The sequence below is a fragment of the Corythoichthys intestinalis genome, chromosome 21 (genome assembly GCF_030265065.1).
Source record: "Corythoichthys intestinalis isolate RoL2023-P3 chromosome 21, ASM3026506v1, whole genome shotgun sequence".
Taxonomy (NCBI): domain Eukaryota; kingdom Metazoa; phylum Chordata; class Actinopteri; order Syngnathiformes; family Syngnathidae; genus Corythoichthys; species Corythoichthys intestinalis.
This window is the reverse complement of record NC_080415.1, coordinates 15,984,367-16,009,017: the sequence shown is the minus strand read 5'-3', so window position 1 is coordinate 16,009,017 and position 24,651 is coordinate 15,984,367. Positions and strand designations below refer to the sequence as shown.

Below are 24,651 nucleotides of genomic sequence, written 5' to 3'. Positions count from 1 at the left end.
TTCGCAGTAAAGTCATACTGTAATTTTGGTGTCATCAGGTGTACGAGGCATGGCGCTTTTCTTCCACTCCCACTTGTGTAACAAGATCTGCAAAAGCATGGGTCTGACGCCTTTTGATCTGTCCCCGGCCGAGAGGCAGCAGCTGGACTGCACCAACAAACTGTTGGTTGGTAATCCCACCTTGCCTCGTCATACCTTCCGTCTTCCCTTTCTGACATTTCTTTCCTTTCCCCGTTAGAAATCAGCAAAGACTGTGCTGAGGGGCTGTGAGGAGCAGTGCGGTTCCCCCCGCGTCCGTACCATGTCCGGCAGCCGGGTGCCGCCGCTGCTGTCCCGCCTGTCCGAGACGTCGTCGGTGGACGAGAGCATGAGCGACGTGGACTCGGTGCCGTGCTCCCCTCTGGTGGCGCCTCATGGCTTGGCGAGGTCTCCGGCTGGTGTGTATGCTAACTTAATGAAGTAGAAAATGAAAGGAAATTTAATTGTATCATGGCCTGGCCAGACACTACTTAACCCTTGTTTTGTGTTAGAAATCAGCCCATATTTTTGCTAGTGAATTAAATTTGATCTGTAAATTAACTTGGCCTGAAAATACTAAACCTTTGCAGTATATTGTTTACGGGTCAAGATTGAACCATTTTGAAGTTTAAAGTACCATTGATTTCTGCATATGAAAATTTGAAAACAGGTCAATTCTGACCCTAACACAATACGAGGGTTAACTCCTTGGCTGCCATTGACAGCGCTATACATCTTTATATTTTATAATCATTTCCCACATTCGTTTACAATAGACGTCCAATCTTGTGGCTGTTTTCATTATTCAGCTGTGAATGAGTGAAATGAAATGAGTTTATCACTAGTAGACGTTCGCTGCCAGCCTCCCACTTTAAATGGTTTGGATATCTGTCAGTGGCAGCCAGTAAGTTAAATAAAACTGGCATTTGAATATTTTATTATTTTATATCACATTAATATTGACGGTTTTAGTATTGCACCGATACAATTTTTGAGCTCCCGATACCGATTCTGACACCGAGCTACAGTGAGGAGCAGAAGGATTTACACCCCCCTTGTGATTTTGTGAAGTTCACCCACTTAGAAAATAGGTAGAGGTCTGACATTTCAATAATAGATGCATTTCCACTTATAGAGACATAATCAAAAAAAAATCCGGAACTCACATTGTATGATTTTTCAAAAATTTATTTGTAATTTACTGGGGTTTATAAGTATTTGTACCCCTAAGAAAATCAGTGGAAATATTTAGTGCAGAAGCCTTTGTTTGCAATGACTAAGGTCAGAGGCTTTATGTAGTTCTTCACCAGGTATTCACATATGAAAACAGGGATTTTGGCCCGTTCCTCCACACAAATCTTATCTAGATCTGTCAGGTTTCGAGGCTGTTGTTGAGAAACACGAAGTTTCAGTTCCTTCCAAAGATTTTCTATTGGATTGATGTCTGGAGACTGGCTATGCCACTTTGATATGCTTTTTTACGCAGCCACTCTTTGGTCAGCTTGACTATGTGCTTCGGATCATTGTCATGTTGGAAGATCCAGCCCCAAATCACCTTCAAGTCTCTGACTGAGGGAAGGAGGTTGTGGCTCGAAATTTGACAATACATTTCACCATTCATTGTCTGCTTTATACATTGCAGTCGTCCTGTTCCCTTTGCCGAAAAGCAGCCCGAAAGCATGAGGTTTCCATCCCCATACTTTACAGTGGGGTTGGTGTTCTTGGGATTGCACGCATTGTTCTTTTTCCTTCACACACAAAGAGTAAAGTTTGCACCAAAAAGTTCTACTTTGGTCTCATCTGACCACATGACTTTCTCCCATGACCCATCTGCATCATTCAGGTCCCTGGCAAGCTTCAGAGGGGCCTTCACATGTTCTGGCTTTAAAAGGGGAGTCTTCTGAGCAATACATGATTTTAAACAGTTGCACCATAGTGTTCTACTGACAGTAGCATTTGAAACTGTGCATCCAGCTCTCTTCAGGTTATCGACCAGCTCCTACCGTGTAGTTCCAGGCTGAGCCTACACTTTTCTCATCATGAGTGAGGCCCCATGTGGAGGCATTTTACATGGAGCCCCAATCCGAGGTCATGTTATCAGTCATGTTTAGCCCTTTCCATTTTCTACCAATGCACCTGTGGATTTATTCTCACCAAGCTGCCTTCCAATTGTCCCATAGCTTTTTCCAGCTTTGTGGAGCTAAACAATTTTTTTTCTGCTGTCTTTAGAAAGCTCTCTGGTCTTGCCCACGGTTGCAGCTGGATTATGACTGACTGTGGGGTGCATATGTGACAATATTGAGCTCAAACGGTGGGGTTTACTCAAGGGGTAAAGGTGGACTTTTTTTTTTTAAGGTAGACCGACAACTCTTTGAGTGTCATAATTACTGCTGATTCTCAGGAGTACAAATACTTATGAACCCCTGTAAATTACCAATACTGCAAATTATTAAAAAAAAAAAAATCCTACAATGTGATTCCTGGATTTTTTTTTTTTTTAGATTATGTCTTTATGAGTGGAGATGCATCTAATTAAGATTTCTAAGTGGGTGTTACAAAATCACAAGGGGTGCAAATACATGTGGCGGAAAACACAGACAAGATTGAAAAAGCATTTTCTGCTCTTGCACCCCTCTTTAAAATAAACTGCTGTATTTTAAGCCAAAACAACTGTTGTGTTTGAGAGAACAATATGTCTACATGCTGCCATAGCAGATTTATGGCGATTAAGCCACCGAACTATTTTTAATTTGCCTGTTTTACCCTGTAAGCCCGTTTACAGACGTCGCGCAACAGCTTTTGTTTCATCCCAGCCATATAACGAAGATAATTAGTTCAAAATGTCTGTCATTTTTATCTTAGAATCATCATTTCATATCTAATATTTCATTATTTAAAAAAAAAAAAAAAAAACGACTTAAAAAAATTATTTACTCGCATGTTTTAAACTTTTAAACAAATTATGTCACAATGAAAAAAATGGTGTCTGTAAAAACGTGACGGATATGTACCTCACAACTATCGCTTAATTGTATTTTTTTTGTTTCTGTCGCATTTTTTCCGGTAAGTTAGATGATAAATAATCGATCCAACAAAGAAAAATTGGAAAAAAAAACTTTTAAAAAGGTAAATATATGAAAAAGAAAATCTCGACCACTCCTTGATGTCTGCGATTTCTGCATCGCGACCCTTGTTATATTACCATGTTTCACCTATAAAAATCCAGCTGTGGCCATTCACAGCTGTGTGTTTACACTCGGTGATACATGCTACATGGAGTTTTTGGATCGAAACAAGGTAAATAAGTGCGCGATATAATATCTCTATTTAAATTCATGGCGTCTGTAATTCTGCTCTCAGGTGCGCTCACCTCCAGATAGTTTTGCTGTCTAATTAAAAAAAAAAAATTTTTTTTTTTTTTAAATGCCCTGCTGTTCAAAATTTTTCTTCCTCCAGAAAATTGAGATTTTGAGCTTTCCAATGATGTATCACATGTGCATATCGGACAATTTTGAAAGTTGCTAAATTGGGTCTCAGATCGGAACTTCAAGTCACCAGAGTGTTTTCTGTCATGTGACTATGTGATTTTATTTCTTTCAATACTAAATTTATGCATGCTCACTTGAAATGAATTGCTATCGTGGCTTGGTCAGACACTGCCTAACTCATTTTCTACCTTTCACAGCTATAGACGTCCAATCCATTTGAAGTGGGGAGGTTGGCAGCGAATGAACAAACGTTTATTTGCTTCCCTCCTCCTAGTGATAAACTAACTGATGGTGGGGTGCATCTTGGCCAGTAGAAAAACAAATTTTATTTTTTGAAGTCATTGCTGACAATGTCTGAATGAACAGACACTCATTCGCTGCTAGCGTCTATATGGATTGGACATCTAGTAGTGGTAAACTCATTCAAATTCACAGCAGAACGATTATTGGGTGTCACATGATTGTATTGCATTATTTCATTTTTACAGGTTTATCCTTTACTGGAATGTATGAACACGAAAGACTGGACAATGCAGGGGAACACGGGGTATGAAATGGAACTTTTGAGCTTGTGAGGGAGAGTTCAGCGAGATGAAATGTCACATTTCACTGGTTTGTGTATGTAGGAGTCGGACAGTGGCGGGGACAGCGGCTACCCCAGCGAGAGGAGGAGTGAGGGGGACCCCAACGACCACGCAGATGGGGTAAATAGTGCCATGTAATCAATACATGTATTTACATATTCTTAATCCATTTTTAAACAGTCAGAATATCTTTTTGAGCATGTTAGTTGCTGCTGCTGCTGGGTCATTGCGGAATTGGAGAACATTTTACGTCCTATCCATCAAAGTACTAAAACATAAATTTTCTGGGTCAATTTACTTGTCATGAGGCCAAATCTAAAACAACTATGAGAATTGAATGCTTGAAAATGTTTTTTAAAATACCAAATAAGTGTTCTCTACCCTTTAAAATGCCATTTCTACCCCATCAATGACCAAATTGAATCTCAAATAAAACAGTCAAGATAACATTTATTTTTACTTTGCTATTATTGTTTCATTACTGTCTTTTGTAATTATGAGAATAAACATACAATTTTCATATAATTATTGTTCGTGAACTTTTTACAATTAAGTTTTTATGGTAAAGATAGCATTGACCCGTTTGTTTTTTTTCCTACTTTTGATATTTTTTTAAACGTAGTTAGCCTTGGGTGAATTTCTCACTTGAGCTCATGCAACGATGATATGTACAGTATATGATCAAAATAAGAGACATATTTATGTATTTTTTATTTAAATACATCCTTTGGCTAAACAGCTAGCTTCTACTACTGAGAGAAAGCTAACATTAGTGCGAAAGACAATTGTATTTTTCATATGTGAGCTTAGCTAATAGGGCCATTGATAGTTAATTAGCCTACCTGATTTTAATAAATATGTAGCAGAAAATAAGAAAAGTGAAGGTTTATTTTTCAAAAAAAATTTAAGCCAAAATGTCCTCCAATTCTGGAATCACCCTGCTATTGTAGTTTATTCTACTCTGAATTGTCAACATGGTAGTCGTTTTATGATGCATGTTTTATCCCGACACGCTGTAGGCTCGCCACCGCTACCAAAGACATTATTCCGAGTCGGACGAAGACAGTGTCAGACGGGTAAAGCAGCATATGAGATGCCGGTGTGCCACATTTAATCAATTGAATTATCACCCGAGGGGTTGAACTACCTCTCCCTTGCATCTCTTTGCACTCATTTGTGTGTCCTCGTCTTTTCTCACAATTCACTCCTCATTTGTGTTCCCATACCAGAGGATTCTGGTTGCTATGCCAAGAAATTCCTACAACTTGAATTCAGTCTCAGCTAACAACAAAGGGGGGATTTTTGTTGCCGCCGAGCGGCAGCATTGATTTAATCTTTGCCTAAAAACGGACAAAGGTTTTGGGTCCTAGAGGAAGTCAATCGGGTTGGAGGTCACGGCTCTCAGCGTCTTTTACAGTGAATTCATTCAAACGTGGCAGAAAAATTCCCTAACACGTCTTGATAAAAACTGTCCTAAATACGGGTGTGACAATACAGCGGTACCTTGACATACGATCCCATCGACATACAGTCACGTGAAAAAATTACGACACCTCATTAAATATTCAGTTCTTTATTAAGAAATGTTCACATATCAATGTCTGATCTTGTTTTTCTTTATTTCTGGAAAACAAAGTGTTTTAATTGCAGGTAAACAACAAAACATAACATTGTTTTACTCATTAAACCAAATATTACAAGAAAAATGCATATTCTAACAGAGGAAAAAGTTAGGACACCCTACCACCTAGTTGCTAGTGTTACGCCCTTTGGCTGAAATAACTTCAATGAGACGCTAATCGAATTCCTCGAGTTAATCGATTAATCGTTGCAGCACTAATCAACATGATGATACTGTAAATCATGATACCTTGATTTACTGATACTTGATATTAAAAAGATGTCACAGTTTAATAAAGAAAGTAACAGGTTGCTACCAAAATTTTCCATTAGAATAAGAGGTCTATTTTAACTCATAGGCTGCCATTGCCAGTGCAAGACGACCGATTCGCCCCTCACAGTCAAAAGGACTTGGTCGTCTGGCGCTGCCAATGGCACACAATCGTTGTATCGTAATTGTTGTATCGGCATATTGTGAAATAATCGTTATCGTGAGCCTTGTATATGTCCCACCCCTAGTCCTAAAGCTTTTGTCCTTATGGTATGAATCCAGCATGAGAGTTTTGAGAAAAATCAAAGGCAAATCAACCATCCACCTCTTGCGTTTCTTGCGTGTGTGTGCTTCTGTCCATGCCTTCTTCGTGAGTGTGTTGAGATGTGCGGTTGTTGTTAAAGCTGTTTAAAGCTTGTTTAATGGATGTTGATGTTGTTTTTTCCCCCTAGCTAACAGAGGAGAAGTGGAGCTTCTTTCACTCATCGCGGGCTCACGTGCACAGATCATCCTGCGTGGCCACCGAGGTTGAACGACTCGATTCTCTTCTGCAAAAGCGCATCGGTCAGTCCATCCTGGGAAAGGTGAGGAGAACCATGTAAAAAATAGCTAAATCGGCATGTGTATTATTCGAGTTTTGTGAACATTCCTGATGTCCAGGTGCACCTAGCCATGGTGCGCTACCACGAGGCCGGACGCTTTTGCGAGAAGGACGAGCAGTGGGACGAGGACTCGGCTATGTTCCACTTGGAGCGAGCGGCACAATGCGGCGAACTGGAGGCCATCGTGGCCATTGGACAGTGCTGCCTGCAGCTGCCCCACCATATCCTGCCCAACATGGAGCTGGAGGTGCAACTTCCATTTCCAATCTCTGTTCAGTGTGAACTCATTCAGATTCAACTTTATTGTTATTGCACGCGTACAGGTACAGGGCAACAAAATGCAGTTTGCATCTAATCAGAAGTGCAGAAAAAGAGTACTAAGTAGACAACTGTGAATAAAGAAATTAAAATTAGCGTATGTTTCGGACTATAAGTCGCAGTTTTTTTTCCCCCCATAGTTTGGTCAGGGGTGCGAATTATACTCTGGAGCGACTTATGTATAAAATTATTAACATAATATTACAGGTAGTCCCCGGGTTATGACATACAAGAATTGCGTGATTTTGACTTCATGACGCTGGAGTCCCGTCCACCATTTTATCTTGAAGGAATCTGACCTTTCAGCTAGATTGCCACAATCAAGCCAGCCGAACCGCCGGAACCGCGCCAGCACAATTCAACGACCGGGGCTAGAGGAATCTCAACAATCCAGCCAAAAGACCAAACGCCGCGCGTTCACCTTAGTTTTAACCCCTTGTACTGACTTCGAAAAAGGCTTCGAAACACTACTTGACAATTTATTCCAAGTCGACAGCAATCAGACAGCAAGGCAAAACAGCAAATACACCCAGACTAGGAGAAAAGCTCGCTCCACGGTCACCATATAACAAGTCAACCAAAGATTCCCGAGAAAAATGACAACGATTAGTTAAACATTCAGTCTTTTAAAGGCTCTGGTGAGGCGGGCTGAGGTCCGGAAGAAAGGTGTGTTTGGGCGATGTTTAGGATTATTGTCTGTTGTGGCTTGGACAGGAGAATTCGGTCGTTACTGTTGTCAGGGCAACGAGAGTTAAGGATTTTGCCATCCTCAGCGCCACATGAGTGCTCAGTGTTCACTTCTCAGTCGTGGGTTCTTCTTGTTGTCAGGTGATCCTTGTGGCAAAACAGGATGTCTCGCCATTTGTTTTGGACTGTCCAGAAGAGCTGATTGCAGGATTTGTTGGTGCAGACGTGGGCTTGTAGATGTCTTGCCTATCAACTGCTTGTCAGCGTCAATCTCGCTTAGTCAGCTGAATGACGCATGCGTTGTGCTTCCTTGGTCAGAAGGCGTCCTGTATCTCTTATGCCCTTCTCTACCCATTGTCTTGGTGCTGCAATTTCCAATCATTCCAAGTCCATAATATAAAATATATTCTGCTTATTTTTCTTAAACTATGATATTAATGCTATTTATTTCATATTGGGTATGATGCAGTAATAGAAACAGTCAAACAGTAAATATGGGAAAGGATACTGTTCCCTTCAGTCTCCAGACGTTTTTTTGTTTTGTTTGGTTTTTTTAGTCATGTATACAGTACCTTTTTGTACCTCACAGTATCTTATTTTATTTTATTAATATGACTGTTCTGTCCTCAGAAATACGTATTTGATTATAATGTTGACTTTTGTTTTGTGAAGGACGTTTTTATCCTGGCGCAGGAAGTGTAGAGCAGGCAGTACTTCCGCACACAAGCAGTTGCTCCCACGAAGAAGTCGTGTACCCGAGTCAGAGAGAGAAGGGAAAGATTACAGCCTAGCTCGCTGTTTAGCTAGGACTTAGCTCCAACGACTTGGCGAGGACAGTACAATGCTATCAAATCCATTTCAATTGGGAAGGCTGGCAATGCGTGATCATGTTTCACTGCTATTGACGGTCGCTGTCAACCCTCCCGGTCAAAATGAATTGGACGTCTGTCGCTGTCTTAATTTAAAATGAAAATGAATACTCTGCCGTTCAAAAGTTTGGGGTTTGAACCCTGGTGTAAATAATGAAAAATCCCATATGATACACTACATTTTATTGTTGAAGCTGTTGCGTCTCTTTCAGGAAAACGCAGGAAACAGGATGAAGGGCTTTAAGTATCTCCTGCTGGCTGCCGAAGCGGGCGACAGATCTTCAATGATCACGGTGGCCCGAGCTTTCGATACAGGTGTTAACCTGTCAGCAGACAGGTGGGTTAGTCCTACATGTAAAAAAAAAAAAAAAAAGTACCATAATTCTTTCATTGAACCTTTTTTCTATGATCGGAACAGAAAACAGGACTGGGTGGAGGCGATCCGCTGGTACGACAAGGCGTTAAAAATGGACGAACACGACGAAGGCGGCGAGTTCGACGGCATACAGGACGAGCCTCGCTACCTCCTGCTGGCCAGAGAGGCCGAGATGTTCCTGGCGGGGGGCTACAACCTTGCCGCTGACCCGCAGAAATCAGGTAGAGAACCACGACAGTCAGTGAAACGTTTTCCACCCTTAACTTCTCTTATGATCTCGTTCTGTAGGTGACCTGTTTACCGAAGCAGCAGAAGCTGCCATGGAGGCCATGAAAGGGCGCTCGGCTAACCAGTACTACATGAAAGCAGAGGAAGCATGGGCGCTGATGGAGGAGTAACCTCACGTTTACCACTATAAATAGCACTTCAAGTGTCTCTAGACGACTGGTGTTTACATATTTTTATATATTTGACAGAGCTAACGGTGCTTTGCGTGTGTTTGCATGTCCAAGCCTTCCAGCGTTTAAGCTGAATTGATTTTTCTGCACAAGATTCTCTATTTTTCGGGGAGTTACTTCTTCTATTGGAGTTTGTCTTTTGTTCTTGTGGTCTGTGGAGCCAAAAAAAATCAACTGTTTACCTAACATTTCTTTTGGAAAAGTGTATGCTTTGAAAAAAAGATTACAAAAAGAATCTGTGAAAAATGGTTTGCTTTGATTTTTATGAGTAAAACCGTTTGTTGGTTATTTTGTTTTATAAAATTTCTGTTACATGAAAAGTAGGGATGTGTACCCATACAGATTATTTGACTTCTGATCCGACTTTTTGTGATGTTTTTCTGAAAGCCATCCATATATTTTTAAATAGTCAAAAAATACTGAAAAAAACCAAATTATATATATAATATAAAATGGAGCCAGTATTATGCGTGGTATATAATTATTTTAGTTTATTGCAACAAAATTTCTCTCCCAACCAGATTAGGAAACTACATTAAATAAAAACTGGTATATAAATCCCTAATAGTTAAAAATCAATTGCCATAACACACCTCAGTTTTACAAAAAAAAAAATATTTTAAAAAAATAGTCAAAACAATCTTCTCTCTACTACTACTTGGCCAGATTTCCTCTTCTTCCTAGAAAGCAAACCATCAGTTGAGAATGATTAAAATAAGTGGATAAAATAAACTTTATTGCTGCAAGCCACAATGATTTGAACACAACCTCTGAACAAGGATCTGGAGGTGCAGACCCTTCCCTCATTTAACCCTTGTTTGTTTCTCTCCTTCTTTATGGACATAATTACCATACAGTAGTTCCATTACACAGTAGTTTCCAGTGGCATAACAAATGCGAACTGGGCCAGGGAACGTTGAGTAACAACGGGCTCCCCCTTCAAGACGATCGTCAAATGGGGGTACAGGGATGCGGTGTTAAAGCCGTTTCAAACCCATTCATTGTGTATGTGGGTGACCTTTCGGCGAAAGTGAGCGGCGGTGGTAGTTTTGGACAGAGCGGAAAGTCTTGAGTGAATTTTCGCCAAGGAGCAAAGCCCAAAATGGAAACTTGTTCTATACTCATACAGCCGCTGCGCTGATGTCAATGTAATAGCATAGGGGCAGGCATACCAATATACAGTATGTGCTATCAGACTGTTTGAGCGGACGGATATACACAAATCACGGCCAATGAAACCTTGATAAATGTGCTTTTTTAAAACTTTCTCAAGCTCTGGGACACTCAAAAATGACTCCCATACCTCTCCTTGCTAAGCTAAATGGTACCTCGATGTGCGTTTTTGAACAACAACAAAAACTATTCACATTATCACCGAAAGTAGTAAAACTCTTCACATGGCTATTATAATATATGGCTATTATAATGCCCGCTACTCCTTGAAATAGAAAAAGTCACTGTTTTCTTGTGCGACAATAAAAAATGAACTCATTGGTGCTTTGACTAGGGTAAATATGCTTGCCGCTTTCCCGTTCTTCACACTGGGCTGTTGCTAGTGTGAAAAGGCCTTTAGTGAAAAATTTTCATCATATGTTCTTTCTACACCCTACCCTTGTCCACCCGGACCCCCGTTACACACATAAACTGGGGCCCAATAGACCCTACCCACGTGACGTCACAACTCCGCTCTCCTGAATGGTACCGCCCAATTGTCCGTCAAAACATAGTGTTAACCTGTTACGGCTACGTACATTCCTCCTATTTACGGCGTGGTGTTCTGCTCCTTAACATTAATAATCAAAATGGTGAAGGCGTGTGTGGCTGTTGGTTGCACTAACAGAGAAGATGGAAGGAGAGACTTGAAGTTTTACCGTATTCCGAGGGATCCAAAGAGGAGAGCGAAATGGACGGCTGCAATTCGACGTGAAAACTGGGCACCAAAAAATCACCACAGACTATGTAGTAGTCATTTTATATCCGGTAAGATGCATTTAAGATATACTTGGAGGGTTTTGGGCTGACAAATAACCACAATTAAGATCATTGCTAGGCTAATCGCCGACAACATACACGTATGTATGTAGTGAGAGTGCTATCGCTAAACCATATAAACATTAAACGCCTTAACTCCATTGACAAACGACATGAAATACATTAGACTTGACAGTGGATGTTAGCAATAACAAAAGATTTTGAATTGAAAATTTCGTAACTCACCTTTCAAAGCACAAGATAGATTCCTGCCGAATTTTCGTGGACGAGGACCTGTTTCACCCAGCCAGCAACGAAGTATTTATAAGCCTCCAAGCTCTTGAAGTTTTTCAAATTTTCGTGAGAATAGGCTGATTTTGTGTGGACAAGATAATTGTAAATATCAGCGTAGCAGATGTCAGGCAGACAGGGCGAAGACAGTGGGTTGAAAAACATCGATTTGGGCATCAAATATGGATCTGGCGACTGTATAGAACGAAGCTTTTCCACATAACGCCTTTTATGCAACACATCCAGTGAGTTTACGGCATCAGAAAGCACCGGGTCTTCCATGAAATGCATTTTAAATTCCTCGATCAATTGAAACCAATGCTAATACAGAGACAAAATGACGGACAAGTGGGCGGAACCATACAGCGAGCACGTGGTTTTGTGACGTCGGTGGGTAGGGTCTATAGGCCCAGGTGGACCACTATCCCCCCTCAGACTCTAGTATTTTCAATCTGGTAAAATTTTATCAAACGTTAAAACTAGACATGTGCCGATTACCGGTTTCAAAGTATGCCAAGGTATGAAAACATCATGGTTTTAAAGCTGCTAAAATTTTACGTCATGGTATCCTCATTAGCTATTTTTTATGAACCAAAAATGCATGGAGAAATCCCTTGCTTGCAACTGTAAGGATAAACCCTCCCCCACCAGTTGTTGCTCAGTGTCAGTGAGTCAGCTGTGCCACACAATGGCTGAAGGTGGAGAAACTGTGGAGGCTATACCTCCAATATGATTTTGCAATTATACAAAATTAAAGGTTAGTAAACACTGTCATGAATGTTTCCCACAAACTATGAGAGTTAACTCTAGCATGTTTAGTGCGTCTAGCAGTTATTAAACGTGTATTTTTTCTCTCTGGACATTGTGTTTGAGAAAGATAGGGGCACATGTGACGGTCCGAGAATACGACAAATTTCATTTTTGCGTTTACAAGGCGACAGCCAATGATGCAATGTGACTCCAACAACCTCCTCAGCCTAGAAGCATCTCCAAGCAGAGGCATTTTTTTCTTTTGCTCCAAAAGGCACAAAAATGGAAACATTACACGTATTTATATTAATGATATTATAAAAAAAAAAAGTACATCAAAGCCGGCGTTCCATCATGTTTGCTGTTTTTAATGTTTAGTAGCAGCGTTGCGCACGCCCAAAGTGAGGTGTGCGAGTGCTGACGTCATTGGCACGAGAACTCTCCATATATCAAGCTCTGCAATCGAATTCTTCCACTTTGGAGCCCAGAATCAAAGGTTTGCGTCTCCACCTTCCGTTTTCGCCGACACCATATAAAGGCGAGGCCATTCCGCAACACAATCATTGCGTCTTGGTGTCACGGAGTTGCCATGTAAACTGCCCCAGAGTGTGTGTATAATGTAAACATGATACGATTCATACACACGTGCTTTTTATTGAAAATAATTAAATTATGGTAATAATATTGAGCTGTGGGTTTAGGCTCACCTATAGGACTGCATTTATTTGAATTTTATTTAGAATATATTTTTGTAATGTATTTTTTATTCTTATGTTCCAATTTGCTAATATGTTTTGAAAAATGAAAATCCTGTACAATGGAAAAAGTTTTTTTTTTTTTTTAGACCCAGATATCTCAAAGTAACACATTTTAGAGTTGTAATTGCAATACCGTGATACCGCAATATTTTGGTTTAAGGTTATCATGCCGTCAAATTGATATACCGGCACGGGCCTAGTTTTTTGTTTATTTTTAATTGAACAATACAAAACATACAAATAACAGACAATAATTCAAAGCAACTAGTTCACACAGAATATAACCTTGTCAACATATTTACATCGTAAGACATACACATACACCAATAAATAAATAAATAAATAAATAAGAATAATAATTCAAGAGAAAACAATATATTATAAGCTAAACAATTTTGCATGAGCTTCTAGACTAGACTTGCATTTATCATTTTGTATCATATTAAGTGATGTGAAATATGATTCAAATTCAAGTCCCCCCAAAAATTAAAGTTCGGATTTACGTTTGGAAATTTAGATATATGAATATGAAATTTCCCGAGCAATATATTAAGATAAATGTCGTAAATATTTTTTTCATGAAAGGTCATGAAGGTATGGAGATAGAATAGTGCCAAAAGAAGTGAGGTTGTAAAATGAAAATTATCCCTGTAAAATGACCAATTTTAACTAAAAAAACACTTGTATTTCCAAATTTTGCGTTGTAAAATAAACATGAAAAAAACTCAAAGGAATAAAATGTTCTAAAAGTTGTTTTTTTCTGTTTGCAGGTTTTTTTTTTGTTCTACATAAAAATTACCAATTACAAGTGCACAAGTTTTGTCACATTCTTGTCGAGTTTTATGAGCCAAAAAAGATACTCGTAATCTAGTTTTAAAATAAAAAAATACCTGTAAAATGACTCATTTTAACTTGTAAAACATAAAAACAACAACTTGTATTTCCAAATTTTGTGTTGTGAAATAAACATGAAAAAAACACAATGTAAAAAAAAATTCCACAAGTGTTTTTTTTTTCCATTTACAAGTGATTTTTTTTTGTTCTACGGGTGTTTTTTCTTTGCTACAGGTTAAAAACCAGCAATTACAACTCACGAGTTTTGTCTCCCCCTTGTCGCGTTTTCAGAGACAAAAGTCACTTTTAACCACAGACGAAAAAAACTACTTGTACATCGAAATAATCTGTTGTAAAACACAAACACAAAAATCTCATTCCAATTATCATTTTACAGGGATAATTTTCATTTTACAGCCTCACTTCTTTTGGCATTATTCTATCTCCATAATATGGAGATAGCATAATGAAGTACTGTTCATGTAAGATACTGCTGTAATTACACTGAAAACTTGTACCGCCCCTCGCCACTAGGTAGCGTGGCCGAGCGGTCTAAGGCGCTGGATTAAGGCTCCAGTCTCTTCGGAGGCGTGGGTTCGAATCCCACCGCTGCCAAGTGTTTTTGGGCCAGGTCAACAACCCCTCGAAAACCAACAAAGTTTTCAACAATGCCTCCCTGTTCTTGACAGCTGAGTGTCAAAGGCGCTCAAATTCTTAAAATATGCTATTACTAGTACTCGCTTTGCATTGTGGGCTTGGCCTTCCTTTGCACGTGTCTGATGTGAATCCCAGTCAACATGGTGTTCACTTCATGTGCGTTCATGCTGCCTCCACTGCGCCGTTCACTTTGCCCAACTGATGTCACGCCGATGAGATAGCTGACACACACGGCTACTTGCGCAGGTAACGTCCACGATGTGGTCGTGCCCCTCTTTTGGGGTAATTCTTACTAAAAAAAACCCATCCCCGTCTGCAAGGCGAGTGTTTTTTCAACCGGCATGTGAGAATCAAAGCTAGGCTAAGCTAAAGTGGCTAAGGACCGGCTACTTCAATCTTAGCTCACTTCGACACGTTGACGCTTGTTTTTACACCATACTGCCTTTTTTCCTGGGCGTCGTGAGGTTGATGTGAAAGTCCATATAGTGCGAATTTGCTTAACATTTGCCAGATTGACGTCGTTTGTTGTAGGCCCGCCTGAAACAATTTGCTGTGTGTTTGGCTAAAAGGCTAACAAACACCGAAAAGGTCTTATTTTACGGAATGATGGTTTGAATAGGTACTAGAAGATACAAAAGTCCCTATCTGGCCATGTGAGTTAGTTTGTTTCGATGAGTCTTCGCCTGGAAAAGCCATTTATATTCGATTTCGCAGGCTTGCATCACCTGTTTAACCTCTTCATGATATGTGTTTATCTGCTCTTTTAGCTTACTTGCACAGTCATCGCGTAACCGATTGGTCATTTGATATTGAAATGCAGTTTTACCAAGTATAGCAATTAATCAATTTTTATGGCTGAAACATGGTGTTGCCACTGTTTTTGAATAATTGCAATGTTCCATTGAAGCTGTTTGGACACAGTTTAAAAGTGGCACACTAAGAGAAAGAGCTTTTAATGATTGCTTGAATATAATTGGGTATCTATCCATCAATTAAGAATTTATACAACTAAGTAAATCTTTGATATACCCATTTCGGATAACTATGTGTTAATTCGCATAATAATGCCACCCAACACCACCAAGTTTATCCAATGACTTAGCAAGCTAATTGAAATGATTCCAAATGATGTAATATGACTTATTTTAAAGGTTGGATTCACTCTTCCTTCACGTCCTTTCCTCTCTCTGCGCCGCTTGCTAAAATATGGCCAGCGGGGATGACGACGACCCTATTATAGAGGAGGTATGCACTTTAGATTCTTGCTACTGAGCTGATCATCATGGAGCACTTTGTCCTCCCACAGATTGACGTCTATCTCGCCAAAAGCCTTGCAGAGAAGCTTTATCTACTTCAGGTAAGTGTTATTTGTGTTACATTCAATGCAAATGAGTTGCCAATTAGTCTGAGCGGTATGATTTTTTTTTTCTGTCACAGAAATCTGATTGTTTTTTTCCCCCTTATATATATTATATGTACAGGTTAAAGAATAACAAAAAAAGCTTATTTCGCTAACCAGTAAACAAAAATTTGTGACAAAAAAAAAATCTTCCGTTGCAGTACCCCGTGCGACCATCCAAGATGACATATGATGACGTCAACCTTTTGGCGGCTAAGATCAAACCCAAACAGCAGCGGGTGAAAACAAAACCTTCATTTTCTTTTTACTGTAATTTAAAAGAACTCCAGAAAGTCATAATTTTGTGTTTCTTGTCACTAGGTGGAACTTAAGATGGCCATGGATACCAATAGCCCCAACTACTGTCGCAGCAAGGGCGAGCAAATAGCGCTGAATGTGGACGGCACTGGCTACGAGGAGAGCAACACCTATTCAGTGTATGTTAAGTGTAGATCTGAACGATATATTGTTTGGATATCGTCGTCGCGATGTGCGGATGCGCAATACTCGCATCGCAAGGACGTGCGATATTTTGTTTTTGTTTTTTTTTTGAATGCGCAAATTCATTTTTCTGCTTCATGCTCAGCGCCCAAAATTCACTCGCTCTTTTGACACTTGCGCTGCCGAGAACAGCCTCTCACTTACACAATAAATGAGTTGTCTTTGATTGTAGAGCTACCGAGTCATCTATGGCTAGATCAAAGTTACAAACCTGTCAATCATTGTTAACTTTAAGTACCAAACATTAGCTGCACTGCTTAGAAGGACGGAGGTTTTAGAAGCTGAGTGGACTCAATGAAGTTTTTAATAAAGACAAGCATTTTGCTAGGTTATTATTGTTTAATAGTAATTCACATTATGAACCCAGTGGTTAGCACGGCCACCTCACAGTTCTGGGATCGTGGGTTCAATCCCACCTCTGGATTCACGTGTAGAGTTTGCATGTTATTCCCGTGCCTCTGTAGGTTTTCTCAGGGTTCCTGCTGATTAAACACGTCCGTAGATGTGAGTGTGTGTTCGTAAATGGTTGTGTGTCTGTTTGTGCCCTGTGACTGGCTTTTCAGGGTGTACCCCGCATTCTGCATGCAGTTAGCTGTGATAGGCTCCAGCACTCCCGCGACCCAATTATATTAATGTTATGAGGAGTGATTAAAAGTAGGGCGTTAAAGGTGAGCCAATAAAAAATGGTTGTGCTGGTGCACCTTAAGAAAAAAAGTTAGGCACACCAGCGCAACCAGTGCAAAAAGTAAGAATGGAGCCTTGATAGTACATATCGCAATATTAATTATTTCCAATATCTTTCAGGCCTACAGCAAAGCTATTCAAGTTATATAGTGAAAATTCTTCAAGGTTGAATATCGCAGTATAATTTCAGAATATATCGCAAACTGTCCAAAAAATGGAAATGATAATGTTTTCCGATATTGTTCAGGCCTAGTTAACTGGCATGTTTTGAGCATCCGTATCTCAGTGTAATGAGAACAACAACCGAATTAAGCCGACACTCCGTCAAAGAGTGTTACACTTATATTTCCACTAGGTCTCGTTATGATATGTGCAGTGGTCATTGATGGTTGTAGCTCTTTGTCCTGGTTTTGCCAATACAGTTTTTTTTCCTTCTAAAAGTGACATTGCACACACTGTTAAATCAGTCATATTTAAACGCTCCTTAAACATGGCTCAACATATGATAAGCACACTTAAGAAGCGTGTATTCCCTCTTCTGGCTAACTCAAAACCTACTGGCAACAATAATCATCAGCCTGGAGACATGCCCTATACAGGCTGACGCCATACCTACAGGCAGCAATAATTCCAAAATTACTTATTGTAATCAATAAGCCATGAGGCAAAAAAAAAAAAAAAGCTCAGAGGTTCAACACGTATACATCCCTTAAATATACTGTACCTACCAAATTTTATTCTGATCTGTCCCCGAATAACAGAGGAGTAACAATTGTAGTTGATGACCTCACTAAGAAGAAGAACAACAGCAAAGAGAGTGAGACCTGGAGCCCTTCCTCCGGGCATTCTAAAACTAGCTGGGCGGAGAAGTTGTTAAAACCCCTTCACTTATAATTTATAAGTGATAAGAATGGAAAAGTGACACTGGTGGATGATAATCTGTTTTGCAGGAAAATGATGGACAATCAGACCTTCTCATCAATTCAGGCCACTACCAGCACTTCCCGATACGCCGCTGCCATTTTCCGAAAAGGTCTTGAAAAAAATGTTAAAAACATATCCTAATGTACACCTTCCTTCATTTTTCCCCAAAAATATTTGCTGATTTTGCACAGGTGAACTTCACATAACTCCGCTGACAGGAATTCTGCAGATGCGCCCCAGTTTTACTTATCTGGACAAGGCAGACAACAAAACCAGGGAGCGAGAGGCCGGGAATGAAGGTACCTCTAATCAGGATTTATGCAGGTCATTAAAAAGCATTACAAGTCATTTAATGGATTTTGTCAGAATTTAGGCTAATAAAAGAAGTAAACTGAATATTCAAGGAATTAAAAATTATGTAAACTTTGTCTATTTATGGTTCAATTATTATTATTATTTTTTAAATAACATAATTTACAATATAACAAGGGCTGCTCACAGCAGTTATGCTTACTGACCATTAGATGTCTCTAAACTAAGATGCTTGGGATTTGTTATGTGAGCATACCATTTGCATTCATGGTGCAAAAATTAAATGAACAATAAATGATTGAAAAATCATGAATTATAAACTCATTACATACCTCATTCACTGTACTGAAGCTGTGTGCCTTTGTCGTTATGAGCCAGAAGCACTGTGTGAGCCATAGGTGATATAGCAGTGTCTTATTGGCACTTTCACTTGATCAAAAAAAAAAGACGTTTGCACTGTTTTGATTTCAACAATAAATATAATGGTGCAGGATAGGCACTTTTTCCATAACTTTAGTGGAAGTTGTTCCCATATTTTTCACAGAATGTTTATAGGGAAACCTTGAAGTTGTTACATTTATCATTATTAAAGTATCCAGTGGAGCATCACTATACAATTAGCCGTAATATGTTCAGTCCACGACCGCATATATTGGTATCGTATTATTGGAGTTGGACAATATTGGGATATCGGTTAAAAGTCATTATCGGACAACTCTACTTAGAATTTGTGTGTGTGAAACTATCTGAAGTTGGGCATGCGCGTTACATTTGTTTAAAGTGACATTAAATAACATTTGCTGATACCTGTATAGAAACGCTATTAATGTTCCTCAAATTTTGCCTGTTGTTGTAGTCCATCCATCTGATGGTTCTGCCCTTCCCCACAGGTGGAGACTCGTCCCAGGATGAAGGCGAGGAGGAAGCCAAGGCTATTTCGGTAAGACATCACTTTACGTTGTCATCATTCACATTTGTACATATATATATATATTTTTTTATTTCAATTAATTTAAAATGTGCAGGCATGAAAATCTCTCACCTTTCGGTGAAATTCGCCATTTTGAAGTCCAAAAGGGTGACCTACGTGAATTGTGTAGATCTGACGAGAAGATTTTGAAGGGGGGAAAGCAGCACAAAGCCAAAAAAGCACACCAGAGTGGCCAAAACATTGACTTATTGCAACGAAACAAAGGAGGGTATACGTACATTTGTGTCCAGTCTCTGCAATGCCAAGCTTGGCTGCATGTCGGCCATGAATGAACACCTAAAGCACCGTCACCCAGTTGTAATTTTGGAAGACAACAGGAGACAATTACAAGCTAGCAGATCGTAATCCATCTAACTAACCAACGACCTGTTTTACTGAAGTAGCTAAGCCTGTCGCGATTTGCAGTGAGTCAATGTATCGCATGGTAAATAAAAATGAGGGTGGTAATTTTCTCGGCTGGGTACTATCGCCGCGTGCGCATACATTTGTTCGTGCGTGCTGATGTCATATGAGACTTCAGTTCCTTCCACAGACGTAGAATTAAAGTTCAGACATACAAAATAAGGAAACACATCTACATTAAACACTGTAAACGTGAGCATTGCTACATTGAGGCTAACGGGGAAAAAGGACAACCTACTTTAGCCTACTATAAAACATTGGCAGCCTTGTGGTTAAAATGTGACACTTCAAACATGGAAAATTGTTGGTTAACAGCATTTGCAAACGAAAAAAATGAAAAAAGATTACTGACACCACATGCAATGACAAAAAGAGCTTTTTTTGCGGAATGGAAAGCTTACTGTTAGCGGTTTAGCGAACGTACTTCTGGTGAACATTTCAAAATAAAAGCACGTTTCTGGACTTAATCCCACATACTTCAGAATTCAGATTCTAGACTATGAATAGCTTTAAAATGACACCATGTATGAAAAATCTGTTTGGCAATGAATAATTATTATACTACTATTATATATAGTAGTAGTATACTAAAATATTAATGCTAGATATTTTTTTTTAAAGAATTGTTTTGAATCATGTTGGAAAGGCGAAGTCAGTGTTCTGAATCTGTTTACATCCCATTCTTTTCCACCAGTTAATGCTATCAGCATTGGACCTCATTGTTTATTTGTGATTTATTGTTGTTTTTTACGTGTTTATTTGTACTTTAATAAAGAATTTAAATGTTCCAAAATATTTTTGTGAATTAATAATCGTCATCAGAAATTTCATAAAAAAAGGGGGGGGGGGGAATTATTACTGTATTGGCCCGAATATGACGGCCTTGATCATAAGACGACCCCCTCTTTTTCAAGACTCAAGTTTGAAAAAAGACTTTTTGAACACCAAATTAATTTTTATACAGGAAATAATTACAGTACATCGGAAACAAATGATTATCACAATATATTTGAGAGAAAAGGCATGTTATTTTGCCTCATTCAAATCTTAATATCTGAACATTTAAATATGTAAACTAAAGTGCAATCACATTCGTAAATGAATGGCTTCTGGTTTTTGAAATGTAAATAAACCAAACTATTGTGATAAAACAACAAAATTGCAATAATTGCATTAACCATCAAAGTGAAGTACTGTAACTGTAGTCTTGAAACAAATCTGAATAAGGAAAAACATTGCAATAAAATAATGCAAACTGGTTAAATTTGAGAGTAGCTGAGATCTGTCATGACAGAACATCGCTTCAAGGATATCTGGCGCCATCTAGCGACATGAATGGGTATAACGTCTGGAACGCGAATATAAGACGGCCCCCTACTTTTCCAGTCTTATTTCAATGCAAAAAACACCGACTTATATTCGGGCCAACACGGTAGCTCAGTCGACTAATCGTAAAAATAATCGGCTGACTAATCGGGAGAAAATTAGTCATTTGGGAAAGCCCTAGTTGTACAGTGTACCAGAACATATTTCCTCCACACTCTTCTCACCTTTTTAACCCCTGACCCATTTTCATGCCTGAATGTCACATTCTCTGCGTTTGATCCTGTACAGGTGAGGTTCGCTCGTCCCGAGTCGGAGCAAGCGCGCCAGAGAAGAATCCAGTCATACGAGTTCCTCCAGAAGAAGCAGGCCGAAGAGCCCTGGATCCACTTGCAGTACCACGGCATTAGGGTAACTCATTGTCATGAGCGTCCTTCGACTATTCTAATTGTTACTTCTTTGTAAGTTCACCATTTTGTTTCCCTGCAGGACGGGCGCTCTGAACATGAGAGGCAGTATTTGTTCTGTCAGAACGTGGACTCTTCTGACAACTCTGAGCTAGTTAAAACGCCCAAGTGAGCCCCCTTAATTCATTCATGAGACCATGACACAGAGTAGACCCCTCATTTGGGACGCACCTGAACACTTTGTTTGAATACAAAACAGATATCCAATATACAATAAATTACCATCTTATCTACATAATACTAATAATTAGGACTTTTTATTGGTTGCGATGATAATAAAAATACTATTTGCCGTGGCAGGGAATACCTCACAATGCTGATGCCTCCACTGGCAGAAGAGAAAGTGTAAGCAATCATTTCTTATTTCTCATTGTAAGTTTTGACACATTTTAATGACCGAGCCCTAAAGAGACATCATCTGTCTTCTTTCTTTATCGTAGTGTGAAGCCCGTGGGCCCGAGTAATGTGCTTTCCATGGCCCAGCTGCGCACACTGCCACTTGGCGACCAGATCAAGACCCTGATGAAGAACGGTGAGCTAACAACGCTAATATGAGCCGATAGAATTATTGTGGCATTAATTTTGCAGGTTTTTTTTTTTTGTGTTGTACTTTTTAAAACAATTTCAATACTTAATTGATTTATTTTGAGTTTCACTCATGGAAAAGTATTATTAAACAAGTGTTACTATGTTTTATGTGTACACTTAACACTTTTATGTCTTAACTAAACAATTGGGGGATTATTAGGGATGAACCGATCGCACATTTTGCACCCAAGTCACCTGATTTTGAGAATCTGCCAATAAAGAGTCCCGATCAGATACTGAAAAAATGTATTTTTTAAAAAAATTATTTATTTTTTGGTTTATGAACAAAAGTTCCAAACATGTTACTGTCACACGGTACCGCCTTCATAATGTGAATTATTTTAAAACAAGAATGAAGTAGAAAAATGCTTTTATTTATTAAATGCTTCATAGAGTGAGTCCACTCAAATCCATTCACACTGCTGAAGACAGCCTCTCACTTACACAATGAGTTGTGAAAAATCCAATCCTTTTTACCCGATTCCTATCTTCTGAAAAACTGGCGCGATCCAATTTCCAATCACTGTATTGGATCTGAACATCCCCTAGCAGTGTTGTTTTTGGCAACCCTTTTAATTTTCGTCTTGGTCTTTTGGACGATAATACTTATTGGTCTCAGTCATATTTTAGTAATTTCAAAATGTGTTCATTTTCGTTTAGTTTTTGTTTAAGAAAAGTCAGACTTATTTCGTCTACTATCTTAGTCAACGTTTACTCAATATTTTCGTCTGTAAAATTCAAAATTTTCACTCCAAAAATAAAATACATCAAAAAAGTTTTCCAACTATTTCGAATGAACATTGACAGACGAGGACATACTGTAGCATCTCCAAGCATCCAACGACTCTATTAACCCTTTAACACCGAACGTGTCGGCAGCGACGCGTTTACGCATATCGTCTTTGAAGCTTCGTCACGCTGTAATTACGTCACCCACGTGCCGCTGGTTGGTCTCTTTTGAAAGTGTGGAAGGTGATGTCCACACCAGTTTTTATTTGAAGTCAATCGGCCCAGAAAAATGGGAGATAATGTCATTTGAGTTTTATAGTTTTATTGCACTCATAAATATGCATTAAAACGCTGCATGGACCATGTATCCATCTCCATATTTCCATCATTTCTTGTTCTTTTTCAAAACCGAAAGCAGCACAGAAGACTACATATCCCAAGAGCCGTTGTGATGTCAAGAAGGACGAACCGAATGTGATCATTTTTAATAAATTTCCGAGCGAGGCGCCAACTATTGAAAGGGAGGCATGTAAAGCAGGCAACGGCCGGTTGGTTTGAGCAAGCGACTTTGAAACGTGCAGAATGAATCTAAAACTACATTTCGCCCAAGCTAATGCATTATTTCATTAACTCAAGGAAGAAGATGAGCCGTATTTGTCGTTGTTTTCTTGAGATGAGTCGGTGTCTCGGCGAGTAGAAGTGACAGGCTGACAGCAGCGCGCAAACGGTGAAAGAGTAGGCTGTGTGACGTTGTGTGTGGTGACGCAGCTCCATGACCTGTTCAAGCAGTAGCTTTATTGAGTGGGCAAAAAAAAAAAACTTTATTGGGTCGTATGACTGAAAAATCTGAATGAACTAAACTACTTGTCAATATTTTTTAAAATACTTTTTTTCAATGTTACATATATTTTTTCTTCACTATAATCTTTTTAATTTTTATGTAGATTTGTGTTCGACAAGCTTGATTGCATGTACGTATATACTTTTGATAAGGTGACAACACCTAACTTCACAAAGAGATATCCTCCAAACCCTTTTTGTGTTAGATGATAGATACAATTTTTTTTCTCACTATTTTGCACAGTATATAACTTGTTTTGACCATAGTATGTGTAAAGGCCAAAAACGCCTATGACCATACCCGCTGTTTGTGTTGAATTGTCAAGCATAAAACTATTCAATCTTATTTTTTCTATTGAATGTTTATCCTGACAAGTTGAATAAATATTACCAAGCTTCAAAACGGTTGGTCGAGCATGTTTGGTTGTCAATGGGACACCAACATTACAAATTTTGAAAAAAAGATTTTGGGATTTTTTTGTCTTTTTGGGTCCAAAATGTGGATTATGATTGGTCAGTGAAGAAAACAACAGTTTAGACATGAAATTCAAGGTGTCCTGAAAAAAGGGAGCCAACTTGGCCGTTGTAAACATTTTTTTCTTTGAAATATAAAGGCAACATCAAATGCATGCAAAATAGGCTTAGGTGTTAAAGGGTTAAACTCAATGAATTATACCCACCTGGACGCCATGAACTGTATGTAAAAAAAAAAAAAAAATTTTTTTTTAAAAGGTGTCTGTGAGTTTAAGCCTAATGCTAATGTGAACGTGAAAGCTATGCTAATGCTACATTTAGTGTATGATGATCACTCAGCACAGACCTTTGTAGGCTAAAGCAACATTGCATATTCTCTCTTGCCAAGGTAAGAAAACAAATCTTACCGTGTGTGTGTTTCAAAACAAGCAAGCCGAGAGAGGACATTGGTGAGTCGAGCTGCAC

At 39.1% G+C, this 24,651-nt stretch overlaps 2 protein-coding genes and 1 non-coding gene across 9 annotated transcripts in view; all 3 read left to right on the top strand.

Moving 5' to 3' along the window:
- eef2k (eukaryotic elongation factor 2 kinase) overlaps positions 1-10,418 on the top strand; it is a 29,426-nt gene extending 19,008 nt beyond the window's left edge. For 3 of the 7 annotated variants that reach the window (XM_057826502.1, XM_057826501.1, XM_057826500.1), the window contains exons 11-20: positions 39-166; positions 239-437; positions 3,995-4,053; positions 4,133-4,210; positions 5,110-5,166; positions 6,434-6,565; positions 6,642-6,830; positions 8,670-8,794; positions 8,876-9,054; positions 9,122-10,415. In XM_057826502.1, coding sequence (XP_057682485.1) covers positions 39-166; positions 239-437; positions 3,995-4,053; positions 4,133-4,210; positions 5,110-5,166; positions 6,434-6,565; positions 6,642-6,830; positions 8,670-8,794; positions 8,876-9,054; positions 9,122-9,231 — 1,256 coding nt within the window. In that variant the 3' untranslated portion in view covers positions 9,232-10,415. Of the gene's footprint in view, positions 1-38; positions 167-238; positions 438-3,994; positions 4,054-4,132; positions 4,211-5,109; positions 5,167-6,433; positions 6,566-6,641; positions 6,831-8,669; positions 8,795-8,875; positions 9,055-9,121 lie in introns of all 7 variants that reach the window. The other 4 variants (XM_057826503.1, XM_057826499.1, XM_057826505.1 and 1 more) reach the window with 4 other exon arrangements.
- A 4,010-nt stretch (positions 10,419-14,428) lies between these two features.
- Positions 14,429-14,510, top strand: trnal-aag (transfer RNA leucine (anticodon AAG)). Its single transcript has one exon. It is a non-coding gene; the product is annotated as a tRNA-Leu (tRNA).
- Positions 14,511-14,632: 122 nt separating this feature from the next.
- Positions 14,633-24,651, top strand: part of polr3e (polymerase (RNA) III (DNA directed) polypeptide E) — an 18,415-nt gene continuing 8,396 nt past the window's right edge. Inside the window, exons 1-12 of the mRNA XM_057826759.1 lie at positions 14,633-14,798; positions 15,704-15,797; positions 15,859-15,909; positions 16,113-16,190; positions 16,273-16,388; positions 18,087-18,169; positions 18,252-18,359; positions 19,263-19,312; positions 21,380-21,499; positions 21,578-21,663; positions 21,856-21,900; positions 21,996-22,087. Of these exons, the coding sequence (XP_057682742.1) occupies positions 15,759-15,797; positions 15,859-15,909; positions 16,113-16,190; positions 16,273-16,388; positions 18,087-18,169; positions 18,252-18,359; positions 19,263-19,312; positions 21,380-21,499; positions 21,578-21,663; positions 21,856-21,900; positions 21,996-22,087 (868 nt within the window). The 5' untranslated portion in view covers positions 14,633-14,798; positions 15,704-15,758. The remainder of the gene's footprint in view (positions 14,799-15,703; positions 15,798-15,858; positions 15,910-16,112; positions 16,191-16,272; positions 16,389-18,086; positions 18,170-18,251; positions 18,360-19,262; positions 19,313-21,379; positions 21,500-21,577; positions 21,664-21,855; positions 21,901-21,995; positions 22,088-24,651) is intronic.